The sequence below is a fragment of the Furipterus horrens genome, unplaced genomic scaffold, assembly GCF_987537825.1.
Source record: "Furipterus horrens unplaced genomic scaffold, mFurHor1.1.pri manual_scaffold_5, whole genome shotgun sequence".
NCBI lineage: Eukaryota > Metazoa > Chordata > Mammalia > Chiroptera > Furipteridae > Furipterus > Furipterus horrens.
Window position 1 is genome coordinate 121,739,964 of NW_028327175.1, and position 20,066 is coordinate 121,760,029.

Here is a 20,066-nt window from a genome sequence, read left to right on the forward strand (position 1 = left end):
CCGCTGATTGGCTGATGATGGCACAGGTGGTGGGTGCTCGGGAGACAGCGGCTTCTCTCCCCCCCTTCAAAGATTTTTATCCCCCTTCTCCCTCCGCCAGCGGCCGTTATTTCACGCGCACGCGCATAAAACCGCTGTCGATGGACAGGAGAAAAAGGGAGCGCGCGCCAGGGGGTATAGATGGGGCGGAGCTAAAATCAAAGCGCGCACTCGCCTAACGGTCGTCGCCCTCAGGCTTTCGCGATTGCTTTTTGCTTCATATCGGCCACCGTCCTTTCCAGCTCCCATAGTTTATTTACAATCCTGTGCCACCTCAGGTTTTTCCAAAGATGGCGCCCAAATAAGTTAGCAAGGAAGGTGACCAGTCTGCAGAGAAATTATACCCCTGACCCCATCCCCATAGTCCCAAGAACCAGGCTGAAGCAACGGAGTTAAACTGTATTTATACAAGAAGGGGTTATACAATACAAGAACTGCAAAAAAAAAAAAAAAAAAAAGGCCTAAGACAGGGGCTGGCACTCAGGAGGAGCTACAGCGCTGACCCGCAGCGAGACTCAAGATGTTCGCCTGCAACAGGAAGGAAGGAGAGAGCAGCTTTAGAGCTAGGGGCAGGGAACAGGCCAGGGAGAGGAAGAGGCCAAGCCACGAGCTCACCTTCAGGAAAGATTCCAGCTGTTTCCCTGACATGACCTGCACACGTTCCAAGTCCTCCACCTGGCAAGACAAAAGCGATGGGCAAAGAAAGGGTCTAGCGGGTACCAAGCTTTTTCCCAAATCTTCCAACTCCATTCCATGGCTGCCCTCCCTGGGGCATTACCTGGCTGAAGGGGCCATGGAGCTCCCTCCAGCCCACAATAAGCTGGGCCTTTTTTTGGCCAATGCGCTGCAGGCTGCGCAGATCCCGGGCTGAGCCTTCATTCAGCATCTCTAGTATTTTTTGGCGTCCATGGGCCAGTAACTCGGGGCTGATCTGTAGCTCCCAGCAGTCCTCAACCTTCTCCTTGGGCTCTGTGGCATCCAGGCACTCCAACTATGAGGCAGTGGGAGGTGAGTGACAAAAACAGCAGAGTGTGCTGCTCAACACACTGCAGGCTTTGGACTCCTCTACCAAGAATAGGAGCCTAACAGCAGCTACTTTCCCCGCCCTCTCCAGCCTCTGTTTCTCTCCTGTCAAGTGTCTGTCCAAAAACTTTTTCCCTCTGGTCAGTGAATCTGATTCTAATTTTATCCAACTTGTGAAGGAATGGTAATAGAGTGAAGATAAAATGAGTCAATGAATGTAAAGCACATAGTAAGCTCTTAAATATGGTCCCTCATTTCTAGAAAAGAACAAGCTCTCTTTTCACCCCTAGGAAAACACATAGGAAAAGGTAGTCAATAAATGGCACCTCCCCCAACCATGCCATCTCAGTTTTTAGGTAGTTCTTCCACTGTTGTTTGATTTCTCCATTGTTTAGGTCATGTTTTCCTATACGGATTCCTAAGATTGTAGAGGGCAGGACCCAGCCTATACACCATACTAGTAATTAGTTACTGAGTGTCAAGAGCTTTCAGGAAGAAAGTAAAGTCACAAATAGTAGACAACCACTCTGCTAGGTACATATATATTGTGGCATTTCCTCCTAAATCCCCTGTGAGTTATCTCTATATTGAGACCATAGCAATTTGGAAGAGTTGTAAGTAGCTGATAAATGTTTTAATAGATCATGTAACTATGGCCATTGCTCTCCCACTACAGCTCTCTACCCCTTACTTCTAGACTCTAGGTATAGCATAAGCCTACAGCTACTCTCACCTTTCTCTTGCGGCTTTTCTTCTTCAGGATATGAATGTCGGCATTTGGGGATGCTGCCTGCTCCTGAACTGAAAGATCTAGAGTCATTACAGAAGCTACTTTTCACCCTCCCTAATAGCCACTTGGTTCTCCCATTTGATTCCCCAGCTCCCCTCCACCCAGAATTAACTAATTTTGTTGTGTTTCCATGTGACCATTCTTATACCATTATTTGAAATAATCTCAGTTGGTCTTGCATGATAATCAATCATGCACTTGTCAGTCTACCCCATTGTACTAAGCACCTGAGAGCAGAGCATTAGCTCTATTTCTGATCCTCTTCTCCTATCCCCAGGGTTGGCATATGGTGGGAGGACATGAGTGACATGAAGACTACTGCTAACACATTCTCTGTTATCTGTGCCCTTCTGGCCCCTAGAGCCACACTTACTCAGTTGTAGGGGAATCACCACAGCCTTTTTGAGTGACTTAGCCACTGTGACTGTGCGACGGGCAAGGGGTTGGAGCATTATGGGAGAGCAATTCTCTTTCTCTTTTGAGTCCATAGCCTCCTGGGCCTGCACCTTGGCTTCCAGTTCTTTTTGCTTCATTTTAAGCCTCTGTTGAAAAGGATCGGGGGGGGGGGGGGGGGGGGGGTGTCAGGGAGAGATGTGACCCAGAACCAACTTTAGGGCAGCTGGAAGGACAGTGGGTTAGGAAAGTGAGTGTGCAGGGTTCCAAGACCCTAGAGGGCAGGGTGAGGGCTGACGGGAGAAGGTACCAGGAGACAATGGGAACTCAATATAATTAAGGGTTTTCTGGTGATCAGAGCTGGTGAAACAAGCGTCTTTTTGAAATAGGGGAGGGACTATTCAAGCGGAGAGCCCTAATTTAATGAGAGCTAGGTTTTAAGATAATGGTAATGTCTTACATTTGCTTCTTTTACCTGGACTTCCCCCCATCCCCATCTCCTCACATCTGATCTCAATTATTTTTCAAAGTTCAGCCATGTTAAAGAAATTCAGGCAGAAGCTGAAAAACTGAGGGATTTCAGTGTTGGGTGAAAACTGGATGCTAGTCCAGACTTTCAGTGTCTTTCCTTGTCTGCAGATCCTCAGATTGCTTCTCAAGGCCAACAGGAATCCCAGCCCCCACCTCTCCAACACTTACTTCAATCTCTAAATCCTTCTCCTCCACGGTCTTCATGAGTACCATTCGCTCTCGCTTTGGGGTGCTCAGCAGAGGGGTCCCTTGGTTCCCCCGGGAGCCCAGCAGACGGTCTAAGCTCAGAAGGCGCTCCAGCATGGCTGGGTCCATGCTACTTAGCTTCTGTAGGGGGCTGAGTAGACAAGGAGGTTACTCCCCACCGACCTCTTCTCTCATCATCCTCTCCAGCAGCAGGATTCTTCTCATCATGCCTAACTTGATGTATTATGTGGTTCCAGAACTTTAGTGTTAACTTGTTGGACAACTCTGAGCAAGTCATCCAGACTCTGAGTGCAGTGTGGAGATCAATCACTACCTATCCAAGTAACCTCTCAGGGATACCAGATCAGATGAGAATGGGCATTTAATGAACACCTAAGTTCTAGGAATTCAGGGCCTGTGTGCCTGTCCATTTGGAGGAGCAATCAGGGAAGCTTCACAGAGGAGGTCATCTTCCACAGAGCTTTGAAAGCCACTAAAGACCTCAAATGCCAAGGCTTTTTTCCTGTGGGCAATAGGAAAGGGCTATTCAAGTAGAATCCTGCACATAATAATGCCTAACATCTGTTCCTTCTCCCCTCACATCTGATCTCAATTATCATTCAAAGTGAGTTTGATGCCATCTTTCCCATGATACCCAGCTTGATTATACATCATCTTTCCTACACTCTGAACTAGCTCCTCAAGGACAGGGACTGCCCCGTTCTTTGTGTGCAAGTGCTAGGAAGAACAGGACCAGAAAATATGGGTGAACATTAGAAGTCTTTTCTTCCTTTCTGACTCTTACAGAACAGCTTCTCCTTCCTTACTGCACTCTGTATTACCTACCTTGCATCATATACTGATGTTTCTATCTTATTTCCCCTACTAAAATGTGAGCCCTTTGAGGTCAGGGTCTGACTAGGTCTGATGTGCCCCATCTCTGAGCTCACCCTCAGAATGCCTATCTGGCAGAGATTTTGCCTGCTCACATGTGATACAGATATGCAAGTATATGTGTGTACATAGGAGAGGAGACTGCTGACAAAAAGCTTGAGAGGACAAGATGGAAAGATGGGTTTCTAATGAACAAGCACACTGTAATATATGTCATTCTTCCTCAGCTACAATAGCCCCCTGGGACACTGAGCCTTGGCCTCTTCACTTCACCTCTGTTCAGTATACGGTGTACAGAGGCTTTATTTGGGCTTGGTAGAAACGAGGCAAAATTAAAACCGCACCTGGCTCCTTGGAGTTAAGGAAGGCATGTGGCAAGACATAGAAAGCAAGATCACTAATTGGAGGTGACCTGAGGCTTAGTGCTTACTAGGCCATGAGGCTATAGGAACTGAGGAGGGAGGCCACACACCTAGAAGGGACTCAGTTTAGAGAGGCTTTGTTTGGATTGAGAGTATAAGCAGGGCAATGTTAGGATAGCAACCACGTCCTTAGAGCCATGATGAGATCAGACTCTTAACACAGACTGAGAGGTCTCAACCAATACATCTCTCTTTAACTCTTTGTCTCCTTTGCTTTGCTCTTATCCCCTGGACCTGAAAGACCTGATCCAGAGTACTCCTTGAGCCAGAAACAAAAGTACTTGTCCTCAAAACAGCTGCCCCCAAATGTGAAGTTTTTGATTAAAAGGGTTGGAAAATGTAAAGGGAGGGGGCTAGGTGCTAAAGTAGGAAGCCTTTGTAGGGCCTCAGGCAACAGCACCAAGGACAGGAACAGGTTCACAGCACAAGGATCTGACAGGCTAAACTCACTGCTGCTCTGCACACAACCCAGACATAACAGGAAAGGGAATATGCCCAAGGTCTGTCCCCATCTGCTCACCTGAAATTCTGGGAAGTAGAGACTGGAGGTGCTGGGAGCTCATGATTCCCAATCTCCTCTTCCTCAGGGCCTTGGGTGATCTTGGCCTCTGAAGGGCCTACTAGTTCTTTCTGAGACATTTTAACAGGTGCCAAAACTAGGAAGGATAGATAGGGTAGGGGGTATGTCAGCCTCTGTGCTACTGCTTCACGGATTCAGCAAACCCCCAATTGTCCAGACCAGCCTTTCCACTCCTGCCAACCCTAGCCCTCACCATGAAGCTGTAGGCTCTCATTTGTAAAAGGTCTGTTGATCACCTCCTTGGACCTGGCAGCAAAGTTGAGTGCAGAGACGGTGTCTAGGTAGAAGCATCTCTCGGGGGCAATGTTGGCAATGAGGATGCTGTGGGCTGAGCCACCCAGAGAGTCCTGAGGGATGGGCATGGGCAGGATGGACTGGTCAGAGGCCCCATATTTCCAGTCCTTGACTACTGTTTCTCAGCACCCTGGAATGCCTAAGTACCTCCTTCACCAGCCCCTTTTGCCCTGATATGGGTGGCCTGACCTGTAATAGGCGAGTGAGCTTGCTGTCCCGGTAAGGCACACGAGGGAGGCCCTGGTTCAGTGCATCCACCACCTTGCCCAGTACAAAGAGGGAGGAGTTGATGGCTCCGCTCTCCTTCAGCCTTAGGCCCTTGTTGCCTGTACGCCTGTTGTCCTCTGAGCCAGCCAAATCAATCAGGTAGAGTTTCCCCTCCCGCTGGCGAAATGGAGCCAAGCGTTCCCGCTGATCCACCTGGGGGTAAGAACAAGGCCCTAGGCTTAGCTCAGGCCCAAGAGGCTTCCCAGGTCCTCACCTGTCAGTGGGCCTCACCTTAACAAGGAGCACAGCATGACTTCGGGAGGAGCGCTGGTTGAGCCGGGTGGCTCCTACAGTCCGATTTCGACTGGCTGGCAGGAAGTGCTGCTCAAAATCAGCAAAGCTAGTGATGAGCTTCTGTGTGAGGCCCGGAATCAGTATGTTCCCTCGACAGTCTTCTCGGATCACCAGGTCGCCAGATGCAGGGTCCAGGAGGTCTAATACCTATTGGAGCAGGAGAGGTAGGGCCAATTTTCCTGTCATAGGCTCCCTACTTCCCGGGGATCACTCTCCTTTTCTCTGTTGGATTCTTAAAGTTGTACCATCTCCTACACCAACCTCTGTCTTTCCTGATCTTAGCTCCTTGCTACAGCAGAGCTTCATATTCTAGAACTAGGTCTTACTTTGACCCTTTGCTTCTCTCCTCCTCAACCAGCAGGGCCTCACCTTTTCCTGGTAGATCTCTAAGTAGGACATAGTGACAGAGAGGCCCCATGGGCGGCCCTCAGCACCCTCCTCCCTTGTGAGCTGTAGGAGGTCCATGAGAGCCCGGGGAATCACTCCAGGTTGCTCTGGGCTGCCCAGCATTGTGTGTGTCTTCCCTGGGAAAGAATAGAGAGAGCTATGAGATTTTCTTTCTGACGCCAGAGCCCTTTCTAACCCATAGCTGTTCCTTCTCTGGCTCCCTTACCTGCCCCTGTGGGCCCATAGGCAAGCACACTGGCATTCTGCCCTTCTAACAGGTGCCTTAGGATTGGCTGCACTGATCCAGCATAGATGTCCTGCTGAGAACTCCTCTCCCCGTAGAAGGCATCAAACCTGCAGCAGGAAGAAAGGAGGGAATTGATGGACGATTTGGATATCACCCAGACCAAGAGGAAAATACTGGCCCCAGATTTAAGAGTCTCTTTGCCTTTTCTTACACGAAGACCCCTGAAAGTACCCACTGAGCACCTGTTCCATCCCAGTCCCTGTACTGGTTTTAGGAATACAGAGATGAATCTGATGTCCCTGCTATTGGGAGTTCCGTAGTCTGGTAAAATGGATAGATACCCATACTTTGCTGTGATTTAGGAAACAAAAAATGCAGTAGAAGAAGTAACTGATACTGCTTGAGGAAGGAAGATTTTGCCAGAGAGGAGAAAGATACCCTAAGTATTAAAAATAGCACACAGACAAGACATGGTATGAAAGGGCAGGGCTTCCCAATCTTTTTCGCATCACAGTATATATAGAATAGTATTTGTACACCATAATGGAGTAAATAAAGGATGTTGCTTATGACTTAATGAGACCCAACACACCTATAGTTCATTCACTGTACTCTGGTGGAGAAGCTGTGGCCAAGGCCACAGCAGGAATTAATGTAAGGGAGTATAGCATGTATTGGGCAGATGAGGATGGAAAGAAATTAAAGCCAAACTGTTAAGGGCCTGGAAAAGGGTTGGCAAACTTTTTCTGTAAAAAAGCTAGAGAGTAAATATCTTTAGGCTTCGTGGGCCATATGGCTCATTTCACAATTACTCAATCTTGCCATTGAGAAGCAGACTTAGGCAATATGTGAATAAATGAGCATGGTTATGTTCCAGTTAAGTTTTATTATAAAGACTGGTCAAACTCCTGCAGGCTGTAGTTTGCTTCCCCCTGGCTGAGGATGACTTGGCAAGGAGTCTGAACTTTAAATCTCCAATGGAATTTTAAGATAGCTGCCCTTGTGAGTTCTGTCCCCCAAATCTGGGTGCTCTCCTGTGACACCATCCAGCTGCAGCATGGGTTGGTTGGCTGGTTTATGTTCCCCCAACTCCTCCCACAATGGATCCTAGTTGGGGCTCCTTCCCTACTTTGTGCCTATTTCCCCCACAAAACTGTGAACAGTAATGTATGCCTGATTCAGCCTCTGGTCTTTCCCCACAGTATCCTACAGAGGACCCATCACAGCGGGCAACTGTGAATATTTACTGAGTGAACAAATGAAGGTATGGGGAACAAAGGTATGCTAAGGAAGGGACAAGGATCCTGAGGAAGCAGGTCTGAGAAGCTGTGGGCAGGCCTGAGAAGCTGTGGGCAGGCCTAGGAAAGAGGTATGGGAAGAAAGAATGGCCTAAAACTTACTGGTATTTGAGAGTCTCCTGGTGGTTCCTCCAGTTGGCAATCTCTAGCGAATAGCTATCCAGGCCCCGTACACAGGGGGTGTCATTTGCTTCCACTGTTCCATCCACAAATGGCCTCAGTCGCACAGCCACCCTTACTCGAGCTGGAGGTGGGCGCCGACCAGCTCCCACTTTGCTTAGCCGACAGCGACCAGCTCCTGGAGAAGAGAAGTTTTAGCATGAAGTATGTGTAGCACAGAGGAATTACGGATGAGCTTTGGTGAGATATAAAGGGTAGGAGTGTTAGAGGAAGAGGTATCTGATATAGCTGAGCTCTGAAGGACGAATGGGAACTTGCCAAACATACCAGGTAGAAGAAATAGCATGTGCAAAAAAGCAGAGGTGTGAAAGCGTGCGATCCCTTGGAGAACGGTGAGGCAGTACTCTGTGTGTGTTGGTGGGGAGGGTGAGCAGAGAAGGGCAGGATGGAAGAAAAAATATGAATCAAATATATGGTCTTAGGCAGCATATGGTGTGGGGGGTGGTTGGAGGAGAGAAATTATATACAAATCAGGGACTGTAAACCATATCATGTACTTAACAAACATTAACATTTATTAAGCACTTTATTAACATGCCAAGCACACTTTAATCTTCATGTTCTATTAGTCCAATTTTATCAAGAAGAAACTCATAGAGAAGTAGCAGCTCTTGTGAGCACCTTGGTATTTTATACCTTGGGCCATGAGGCCAGTACTTTATCATATATCATAGCCTATATTGTCTTTTAAGCAAAACAAAACCCCAGCATCTTAGAAGACTAAGGACGCCCATAACCAGGGGATGAGAAGAAGGCCTGGAGGCTGGGACTCTGGGGATACCATTGGGTGGGCCAGTAGCCACAGCTCATTTCAGGAGCTCTTTTCCCCCCTGGCCATGCTGTGGGTGTCCCCAAGCTTGGCCTCAGTTCCTTCCCTGCTCTTCAAGTAGGTTCAGTGGGGTGTAGACTATAATGTGTACTCAGCTAACCTGGAAGATCTAGTTAAAATACAGATTTAGCTTCTGTACCTGGGGTGATAGCCTGAGATTCTACATTTTTAGCAAACTCCCAGGTGATGCTGCTGCTGCTGGTGGGACACACTTTAAAACTCAAAAAATAAAAATAAAAATCCTCACCCAAGGATGCATTCATTGATTTTAGAGGAAGGGAAAGAAAGAAACATCAATGTAAGAGATAAACATCCATTAGTGGCCTCTCATATGTACTACAGCTGGGGATCGAACACACAACCTAGGGTATGTGCCCTGACCAGGGATCAAACCCACAATCTTTTGGTGTATGGGACAAGGCGCCAACCAACTGAGCCACCTGGCCAGAGCAGGACACATTTTGAATTGCCAAGGTGTAGCAGACCAGCACCTGACAGGGTTCCTATAAGGTTTAAGAGTTGACATTTGCCCACACCTAAAATCACTCAATGAATTGATTTTCTGTGACTCTATTTCTTATCTGGGGTTTATAATACATATTTACATGCGATATATACATGGGTGAGCACACCAAACTGCTAATGATGGCCTTCTCTTAATGGGGGATTATGTAGGTTTATTTTCTGTTAGTTCTGTAATGCTGTAATGTTTTCATTAAAACAAACAAACAAAAAACACTTCCGGTCAAGATGGTGGCACAATCAGACATGGCTCACCTCTTCACACAACCCCATTAAAATTAAAGCTAAAATATAGAACAACCATCCCTCAGAACTGTCAGACATCAAGTTGAATGGAAGTCTGACAGCTACAAAATTAAAGAAACCACATCCATCAAGACAGGTAGGAGGGGCGCAGACATGGAAGTGGCCAGTTCCTCACCCACATGTGGCAGATGAAACTTCAGGAGGGACATCTTGGGAGCAATGAGTCCCAGCCCCACACCAGGCCCCCCAGCCCAGGAAGATAAGTCCCCGCAACTTCTGACTGCAAAAACCAGCAGGAGGATTGAGCCCCAAGTGGTCCCTCTTAAAGACCTCACACAGACTCACCTACTCAGACTCACATCCTCTGAGCTCCAGCACCAGGGTAGCACCTTGAAAAGCACCAGGGAGAACCTGAAGTGTCTGGCATCAAGGTGATCAGAGGCCATTGTTCCTTTTCTAAACCGCCCCTCAACAGATCCGGCAAGCTGGTGCCATATCTGAGACCTTATCAACTTGGCTAATGCTGTATGACTCCGCCCCATCCAACTTTTGGCCAGACCACCCAAGCTGCTTTTCCATATGAATGGCAGGTCTTAGCTCTTGCTTCACAACTTCCTAAATCCTGTCAAACAAGCAACAGCTGGCCTCAGTGGGCCCCAGGCCCAGCACTAGGGCCAGCGCACCCAGTGGACAAGCTACAGACTGTGTTGGAGCACCACCACCCTGCCCCTGCACAGCTGATCCTCCACGGAGGGTGGTGGTTGGTGGCAAGTGGTCACAGCCAATCCTTGCAGCTGATTGGCCTGGGTAAGTCCCTCCCATTGATCTGCCAACAGCAACCAAGGCTCAACTACAAGAGGAGCGTGTACTCAGCCCACACGAAGGGTGCACCTCGAGTACCCAGCTTGGGTGGTAGGGGAGGCTGTGCCACTGGACCCTACAGGACACCCACTGCATTATGCCACACAGGGAGTCCTAGCATCACTACCTAATACATAGAAACAAACACAGGAAGGCTGCCAAAACGAGGAGACAAAGAAATATGGCCCAAATGAAAGAACAGATCAAAACTCCAGAAAAAGAGCTAAACAAAATGGAGATAATCTATCAGATGCAGAGTTCAAAACGCTGGTTATAAGGATGCTCAAGGAACTTAGTGAGGACCTCAGCAGCATTAGAAAAAGATCCAGTCAGAAACAAAGGATACACTAAGTGAAATCAAGAACAATTTCCAGGGAAACAACAGTAGAGGGATGAAGCCGAGATTCAAGTCAGTGGTACGGAACATAAAGAAGCAAAAAAGAAGCAATCAGAAGAAGAAAAAAGAATCCAAAAAAGTAAGGATAGTATAAGCAGCCTCCGGACAACTTCACGCATTTCAACATTTGCATCATAGGGGTGCCAGAGGGAGAAGAGAAAGAGCAAGAAATTGGAAATCTGTTTGAAAAAATAATGAAACAAAACTTCCCTAATTTGGTGAAGGAAATACACATGCAAATCCAGGAAGCACAGGGAGTCCTACACAAGACAGATGCAGAGGCCCTCTCTAAGACACATCATAATTAAAATGCCAAAGGTTCAAGATAAAGAGAATCTTCTAGTTATTTATTTTTTTAAAGATTTTATTTATTTATTTTTAGAGAGAGGGGAAAAGAGGGTGAAAGAGAGGGAGAGAAACATCAATGTGTGGTTGCCTCTTGCACACCCCCAGCTGGGGATCTGGCCCACAACCCAGGCAGGCATATGCCCTGAGTGGGAATCAAACCAGTGACCCTTTGGTTCGCAGGCTGTCATTCAATCCACTGAGCCACACCAACCAGAGCAAGAGAATCTTAAAAGCAGCAAGAGAAAAGAAGTTAGTTACCTTCAGGGGAGTTCCCATAAGACTGTCAGCTGATTTCTCAAAAGAAACTTTGCAGACTAGAAGGGATTGGCAAGAAATATTTAAAGTCATGAAAAGCAGAGACCTACAGCCAAGATTGTTCCACCCAGCAAAGACATCATTTAGAATCAAAGGGAAGTTAAAGAGCTTCCCAGACAAGAAAAAACTAAAGAAGTTCACCATCACTAAACCATTATTACATTAAATGTTAAAGGGACTTATAATATTTAAGAAAAAGATCAAAACTATGAGTAATAAAATGGCAAAAAATACAAATCTATCAACAATTGAGTCTTAAACTAAACAAACAAGAAGTACAGAAATAGAATCATGGATACAGAGAGGTTTTGATGGTTGCAAGATGGAAAGGGAGTTTTGGGCAATGGGTGAAGAGGTGAAGGGATTAAGAAGTACAAATAGGCAGTTACAGAATAGCCAGGGGGATATAAGGTACAGTACAGGGAATGGAGTAGCCAAAGAACTTATACCCATGACCCATGAACATGAACAATGGTGGGGGGGATTGCCTGAGGGCGTGAGGGGAGAAGGGGGAAAAATCAGGACAACTGCAATAGCATAATCAGTAAAATATAATTTTTTAAAAAAATGGCACTGTGGACATCTTTGGAAGGGATGTGGTTGAGAGGCAGCCCCCTTGTCTCTCTCTGTCCCAGCTTAGTTTGCAAAAGGCACTGACATGCAATCTTTCTTTATTGTAAGGATTCTGTTTAGTTTGCTTTCAATAATTAAATTTAAGTCATTAAAAAAAAGATCAAGTATCATTAGAAAACACATGAAGAAAAAACTAAAAAAAAAAAGACCTATTTTTGTCAGGATTGAATGAGCTAAAAAAGAATGTTATGAAGAGGGTATTTCTCTATTTTATATTAGAGGAAACCATACCATAGTTCACAGCTAACAGCAAAATTCAAACCTGTTGTGTACCAACTAGGAAAGTTCTTGGCAGCTCTGACTCCTTTTTGCTGGTTGTAGGGAGTCATGGGCCTCATATAAGGTAGGTAACTGGTATGTGTTGGCCAGCACAGAAATAGCAAGATAAAAAAGGTAGACAGACTACCCCTGTAAAGAATCTTATACATAAGTAAGGCTTACCCATAAGCAGATGGCCTATTTCAAACATTGGGCCTCTGCTCCTTAAACTAACAAATGAAGCTAATTACATAATTTCTCACTTTATGGTTTACAAAATACTGGGGCATGCAGTTCCCCCCTGCCCCACTGCCAGGGGAGAGCGCGAACACAGTCCCCCACTACCACAAATTATGCAGTCAAGTTTCCCACATTTGCGGAAATGGCAGGGGTCAGCACATCTGAGTGCAATGGATAAGCCTTGCCCTGGGAAAACCACCTTCCTGATCACGGTCTCTCCCCTGCCAGGTAAGTATAAGGGCATGTAGTTTTAATGTCAGCCTCGTGGCAATCCTGAAAGTCATCAGCAAGTAAATAGAAATTAAATTCTCAGTTATTAGCTTGTGACCTTGATCAAGTGACTTAACATCCATGTATCCGGGTTCCCTTGTCTATAAAATGGGGAGGGATGGGCCTTGGAAGAGCTTAATGTGGACTAAAAGACAGCATAAATTCCAACACAATAACTAGCACTGAGTAGGTAGCCTCATTATTCAAGATAAGACAGCCTAGATTTAGATCCAAACTCTACCAGTTACAACTAACTAAATAACGTAAGGAAGAAATGTTCTATTCTTGTGCCTTAATTTCCACACCTGTAAAATGGGAATAAATAAAAATACCTACTCATTGGGTTGTTAAGGCAGTAAATAAGGTAATTCATGTGAAAGTGCTTAGGACAGCATTGGTTCTTGGTAAAAGCTCAGTAAGTGTTTTATATTTACCCATTTTTCAAATGAGGGAACCTCAGAATAGAGAGGTTAGCTAGGTTGCCCATGGTCAATAGCTGGCTAGTGACAGAACTTCAAAAGGTCTAACTCCAAAGTTCATTACAGTATATGACTCCCCAGGCCATCCCAGCCCCTTCATCTTTGTATCCCTATGTGCCTTGGAATCTAAGACAAGTTCCACCTACCAGCTGTGTGAACTTGGGAAGGCTTAATGTCTTCAAGACTCAGTTTCTCTTTATAAAAATAAGAGTATCTATCTATCTATCTATCTATCTATCAAACAATAGTATCCTCATAAGATTGTCAGGAGTCAAAAAGTAGAAAAAAGTATACAAACAATGTTTGGCACAGTGCTGTCAGCAAGTGCTCAGTAAATGTTATCTATTGTTTTGTTATTATTATACTCTTTCTCTTGCTACCCCCTTACCAAGGCAGCAACTAGCTTCAGCCCTCACCATTCAGCAGGGTTACCAATGACCTCCTTACTGCTGAATCCAGTACAGCTCGGTCCCCTTCCTATCTGACTTCCCAGCAGTATTCAGCAACCTGATCTGTTTTCCTTTGGGAAATACACTTTTCCCTTAGTTTCCATGCCACCCACTCTGTTTACACCTTCTCAGTTTATGCCATTCTTAAATGTTTTTCCTAGGCTCCTCCTATTCTCTCTCTAGATCAGGACTGCTCATTTTGGCACTATTGACATTGTGGGCTGCATAATTCTTGTGGTGGGGCTGTCCTGTGCATTGTAGGATATTTAGCACACATGCAAACACATATGCCAGTAGCATTTCATGCCACCCCTCTCCCCAACTGTAACAACCAAAAATGACCCAGAAAAATGTTCCCATGGGAAACAAAATTGCCCCTAGTTGAGAACCACTACTCATTCACTTCATGGGCATGGTCACCTGCTCTCTTGGCTTTAATTACTATCTTAAAGCTAATAAATCCTGCCACCTCCAACACCAGAGCTTTCTCCTGAGCTTCAGATCCACGTTTCCAGGTTGCTGCTCTGACATCTTCTCTTACATTGCTTGAAAGTGCATGGAACTCCACCTGTCCTAAACTGGACTCTTCCTCTCCTCTCTGCAACATTATCCTCCTTCTACGTTCTCTAAAAGAAATGAAAGGAACCAACCCCAAAATGGGAATCTTTCTTAACTTCACCTTCTCTCTTACCTTCCACGTAAGTTATTCATTACATCTGTCAATTCTACCTTTTTAAATGAGTCCACTTCTCTCTATCCCACTGCACGACCTTTGCCCAGGTGGTCGTCACTTCAACAGTCTCCCAACTGGTCTCCCTGCCTTCAGTCTCACTCCCCTCCAATCATTCTCTTTCCACTTCCTTCCTTACACTGTCAGCGCTCAACCACAATGAATTCCTTCAGTTCCCACAACACACCAAATTCATTCACACCTTTGGGCCTTTGCACACGCTACTCTGTCTCCCTGGAATATCTTCCCTACCCCACCCAACCCCACTAAGTGACTGAGGTAAACACACCTTACTTCCTATTAAAAAACAAAAACAAAAACAAAAAAACCTTCCCTTGTACTGTCAGGTGCACCCATGGCTCTCTCTAGCTCCTCCATCCAAGCACTAGTAACACACCACTGTAACTATCATTTGTCTGCCTTCTCCATCTAACTGTGAACTTAGTGAAAACAAATCTTACTGTGTTCACCTTCACATCCCCAATACCTAGCACAGAGCAGGCTCTCAGAGAGTATTTGCTGAACAAAATAAGACTTGATGAATAAACTAACATAAAACATTAACTTGTTTCCTGTTTTCATCCTAAAAATAGCTCATTGCCATTCTTGCCTCAAAGCTCAAAGTCCAGAAGAGGAGGGAAGAAGAGGAACATGTAAACAACTGCTTACAGGACAAATCTCTCCACTTCATTGTGAAAATAACTTTGAGGTTGTATGGGGCTTATTTCTTTTAATATTCCCCTCTCATACAATTTCCTAAGCCTTATTTAACTTAACTCTTCCCTCTTTTATGATGAGGAAATTGAGCCAAAGACCGTATCTTTGGCCTCTCTTTACATCATAAATAAGAAATCACTTGGTGGACTTTTTGTTCTGCCAAGGCCTAGCAAACTCCTATCTAACCTTTGAAGCACACCCCAAGTATCACTTCTTTAATAAGGTCCCCCCAGAACACCCAAGGGTTGACTTCAGATTCTGTACTCTCTATAGCAGTTTATACACGTCTCACATTGCTTTCCAGGTTGTTTTATGTTTATGATTATCTACTGAAACAGACTATAATCTGCTCTAGGGAAGGGTTCATATTCATTCAAGTGTTTTTATGATACCTCCTATATACCAGACACAGTGGGTCTCAGAAGAGTAAGAGCAGGCAGTGCTCAGACAGCAGGAATTTTATGTGCTTGGACATAATGGTGAAGGACAGAGGCTCTAGAATCAGACTGCCCAAGTGTGAATTCAGACCTCAATATTGACGAATTGTGTTAACTTTGAGCAACCTATTTAACTCACCTATGCCTCAGTTTCCTCATCTATAAAACCAGGACAACAATAGTAAACCACCTCAGGCCTTGTCGGGTGGTTCAGTTGGTTGGAGTGTCATCCCATACACTAAAAGGTTGTAGGTTCGATCTCCCATCAGGGCACATACCTAGGTTGCGGGTTTGATCCCCAGTCTGGCGCATACCTTCCGATCAACGTTTCTCTCACATCAATGTTTTCCTCTTTCTTTCCCCCTTCCTCTCTCTAAAATCAAATATATTCTCAGTGAGGATTAAAAAAAAACAATTGTGAGTCATCTCATGGCATTACGTAGATTAAAAGATTCACCACCATAAGTTTTTATAACTGTGCCTGGCAGCCAGCAAGGGCTCACCATGTATTTGACATTCTGCTAAATAGCATTGTTTCTCCACAGGGCCTGACAAAGACTAAGGGGCTGAATAAATTGCTATGGTGCCTACCATAACCATTAACAAGAATTCAGTGCACAGGAAGAGAGCAGAGACGTATGTAAACAAATACAGGATTCTGAATGTCCTAACAGCCTTTCCAACCTTAAAATAGCACTGACTTCCACAGCTAGAGTAAAGAAAACAGTCCCTTATTTCCCTTTTCTGTGGTCTCGGCATATCTTATGCGTCAACTCACACCCAGCTGCAATCCGTCTAAACCTCGCCTGCCCTCCTACCTCTCTTAGGGATGTCCCCCTACCCAACAACGCGTCATACACAGACTCCTTCCCCCTAAACGTGCAACCAGCTCCATTCTTTTTGTCCCTACGGTTGGAGTGCTTGCCACTTCTCGTTCGCTTACTCACGTAATCTCTTGAGATGGGATCATCGCCCCTATTTTGCAAAGAAACCGAAGCGCGTAAAGGAAAAGTGTGCTGGGCTCAAACGAGGCTCTAAGTGCCACAATCGGGTCTCAACCCGAGTGTACTGATCCGCGCGGAGAGTAGGAAACAGTGGAAACAGTGAGGTGGGCTTACTAGCTTGCGACCCTCATTTTTCGCCGCCTGTCCCCGCGCCCCTCAGGGACAACCTCTGGAGCTCGGATTACCTTCCGACGCATTACCCAACCAAGCTCCAGACCTCGGCGACCAGCCCAGGACCGGCTCATGTACCTGAGGTCACTGTCGCCATCTCGCGTCGTCTCAGATGCGTCGAGATCCCCACGTCCATTCCACTGCCTCCTTGGACCCGCCTCTCCTATTCGAATTTCCCGGTGCCCCGCCCCCTCTCTTAGGCTTCACCAATCATGGCTATTTGTCACCGGAAGTTCCTGCTGGGGGTTGCAACTTTCAGCTCCCTAGGCCTCGCCTCAGAGTCCTGCAAGAAAAAGATTCCCCAGCAGGAGGACGGAAGCGCGCACGTTAGCCACTCAGCCGTTGACGTCTCGGCCCGCGCTCCTGGCAAACTCGGGCACGCGGGGCATTGGTGACAGTGGCCTTTGGGGGAGCTGCTGAGCGCTCCCGGTTTTGAGGCGTAAATTGGCGTAAGTGCAGACTTTTCGCCCCAATCAGACGTAATCGAAAACAATGAATTTATCCAAAAATTTCCCTGGGCCGAATACTATTTTTGTGGCAGAAGAGGTGATTGATTATACGAATAAGGAAAATGTTGCGTGGAAACGGGATTATTCTAAACGACTGGTAGCGATCTTCACTTCCTCCAGTTTCTTGCCTCAGAAGTTCTTTAGGGCGCCTGTGAAGCGGGTCGTTTTGTGGATTGCGGGACTTGACCTCAGTGTCAGTCATTGGTGCTTTAACCACTCCAAGTCCTGTAGGTCTGAGCACGCTTGCTGCATTGTGGGCAGTCATGCGGCACTCACCTCTTGCTAAGCCGAAAGTCGCTGAGTGAGGTACAGAGACCAGATGTGCCCCCTTATGTCGCAAGTCTGAGCCAAGGAGACCAGCTCAGATGTTCCTTACTTTGCAACTCGGCTTTCAACATGTCGGTCCCATATCCTATAGGTTCAGCTGTCTGTTAGGTAGATCCCTAACCTTTCTGGACGCTTAGCAGTGAAGACCATCGCATCTTTGAGTTTCTGGTAGGGCCCTGGTTTAGACATTATGTCCAATCTATTAAAAAACAAAACAAGTATTAGTCCAGTGGTTCTCAATTTTTTAAAAAGTATATTTTATTGACTATGTTGTTACAGTAGTCCCAACTTTTTTTCCCCCCTTTGCTCCCATCTGCCCAGTATTCCCCTTTCCCTTCCCTCCAGCAATTCCACCCCCTTAGTTCATGTCCATGGGTCATGCATATAAGTTCTTTGGCTTCACCCTTTCCTATATTATTCTTAACTTCCCCTTGTCTATTTTGTACCACCAACCAATTATGCTTCTTAACCCCTGCACCATTTCCCCATTTCTCCCCCTTCTTCCTCTCAGCTGATAACCCTCCAGATGATCCCCATACCTATGACTCTGTTCCTATTCTGGTTTGCTTTGTTGGATTTTGTTTTTAGTTTTTAGATTCAGTTGTTGATAGTTGTGAGTTGTGATTTTAACGTTCATAATTTTGATCTTCTTTTTCTTAAGTAAGTCCCTTTGACATTTCATATAATAATGGCTTGGTGATGATGAACTCCTTTAGCTTTACCTTGTCTGGGAAGAACTTTATCTGCCATTCCATTCTAAATAACAGCTTTGCTGGATAGAGTCATCTTGGTTGTAAGTCCTTGCTTTTCATCACCTTGAATACTTCTTGCCAGCCCCTTTCTTGCCTGCAAAGTTTCTTTTGAGAAATCAGCTGAGAGTCTTATAGGCACCCCTTTGTAGGTAACTCTCTGCTTTTCTCTTGCTGCTTTTAAGTTTCTCTCTTTATCTTTCACCTTTGGCATTTTAATTATGATGTGTCTTGGTGTGGTGCTCTTTGGGTCTAGCTTGTTTGGGACTCTATGTGCTTCCTGGACTTGTATGTCTATTTCCTTCACCAAACTGGGGGAGTTTTCCTTCATTATTTTCTCACATAAGCTTTCAATTTCTTGCTCTTCCTCTTCTCCTTCTGTCACCCCTATGGTTCAGATGTTGGCACGTTTAAAATTGTCCCAGAGGTTCCTAAGCCGCTTCTCTTTTTTCCCCTCAATTCTTGTTTCCTCATTCTGTACTGGTTGATTGTTTTTTTTTTCTTCCTTATGTTCTGAATCGTTGACTTGAACCCTAGTTTCCTTCCCTTCACCATTGGTTTTGTGTGGATTTTCCTTCATTTCATTTAGCATAGCCTTCACTTCTTCCCTTATGCATTTGCCGTACTTTAGCATATCTGTGTCAAGCCTGGGAGCATCTTTATCACCAGTGTTTTGAACTCTACATCTGTTAGGTTGGTTATCTCCTCATCTGTTAGGTTGACTATTTCATTGCTTAATTCCCCACTGGAACCTTGATCCATTCCTCCTTTTTGGCCATATCTCTCTGTCTCCTCATTTGACAGTCTCCTGTGTTTGTTTGCCTGTGTCTTAGGTAGAGCTGTAGCACCTGTTATATTGTAAGGGGTGGAGCCTTAGGGATTCGTCATTACATACGTTATGTCACTGTATGTGATGGAGGGTCTTAGAGGGAACAATGCTGCTTGCTCAGCACTCGTCCCTTTTCCAGGCACTTCTCCCACTTCCCTAAGGGACTGGTGCCTCTCTAGCTGTTGCCTTGGCCATGGTTCTCAGAGTGGGTGGGTCTGCGGACGTTCTAGGACCATGGGGGCCCTTTAATCCTGCAGACTGATGAGATACCAGCAGTTTCTTCCTCCGCCCCAACTGGTTTGCACAGTCAGAAGCAATGAGGCTTTATTTTCCCCCAGCTCTGGACCATGAGCTGTGTGGTCTGGTCTGGTGCTGGAAGTGCTCCCCATGTGTCCCTCCTGACTTTTTAAAACATGTGACTGTGCTTTCTGCTGGCCTGCCGCTACCAACCCTGCTGCCACCATCACACTGTGTCCTCTCTGCCCCAGCTCTGTCCCTCCTACATGTCTGGATAAGTATTTCTTCTTTATATCTTTGTTTGTTGGATTTCTATGCAGCTTGATTTTATGGAACTTCTGGTTGTCTCTAGTTTTGAGGTAGTTGTATCCTTATTAGTTGTGGAGGGAGATGCAGAGTGTCTGTCTAGGCCTCCATCTTGGCTGGAAGTCGGTTCTCGATTTTTATGGCTTTGGAATCCCTTTACATTCTTTAAAAATTGAAGCCCCAAAGATCTTTTGTTTGTATGGGTTTTATCTGTTCATATTTACTGTATTAGAAATTAAAACAAACTTAAAATATTTATTAATGCACTTAAAAATTACAGTAACAATTCTGTAGAGACAAAGTAGATTAGCTGTTGCCAGATGATGGTGAGGGGTTGGTGTATTGGGATTATTGCTAATAGATATGGAGTTTCTTTTG

General features: G+C 45.6%; 1 protein-coding gene and 1 non-coding gene across 2 annotated transcripts; both read right to left on the minus strand.

Annotated features, from left to right (window-relative positions):
- Positions 1 to 424: 424 nt before the first annotated feature.
- On the minus strand, positions 425 to 16,899 carry KIF22 (kinesin family member 22). Its single transcript, XM_090277585.1, has 14 exons — positions 16,810 to 16,899; positions 7,748 to 7,943; positions 6,327 to 6,454; positions 6,083 to 6,237; positions 5,651 to 5,860; positions 5,342 to 5,572; positions 5,052 to 5,205; positions 4,799 to 4,934; positions 2,945 to 3,113; positions 2,226 to 2,394; positions 1,796 to 1,863; positions 818 to 1,030; positions 655 to 714; positions 425 to 567 (listed from the first exon to the last, which is right to left on the minus strand). The coding sequence occupies exons 1-14, from the start codon at positions 16,865 to 16,867 to the stop codon at positions 520 to 522; spliced, it is 1,995 nt and encodes a 664-aa protein (XP_090133711.1). The 5' UTR covers positions 16,868 to 16,899; the 3' UTR covers positions 425 to 519.
- Positions 12,548 to 12,710, minus strand: LOC150009643 (U1 spliceosomal RNA). The gene has a single exon (XR_016511469.1). It is a non-coding gene; the product is annotated as a U1 spliceosomal RNA (small nuclear RNA).
- Positions 16,900 to 20,066: the final 3,167 nt, after the last annotated feature.

Bases quoted from the DNA above. Each gene is read 5' to 3' on its own strand.
- KIF22 (XM_090277585.1), bottom strand. From the start codon at position 16,867: ATGGACGTGGGGATCTCGACGCATCTGAGACGACGCGAGATGGCGACA. The intron at 5,206-5,341 runs GTCAGGCCACCC...CCCATCCCTCAG, and splicing joins AGCTCACTCGCCTATTACAG to GACTCTCTGGGTGGCTCAGC. The intron at 715-817 runs GTAATGCCCCAG...TTGTCTTGCCAG, and splicing joins TCCATGGCCCCTTCAGCCAG to GTGGAGGACTTGGAACGTGT.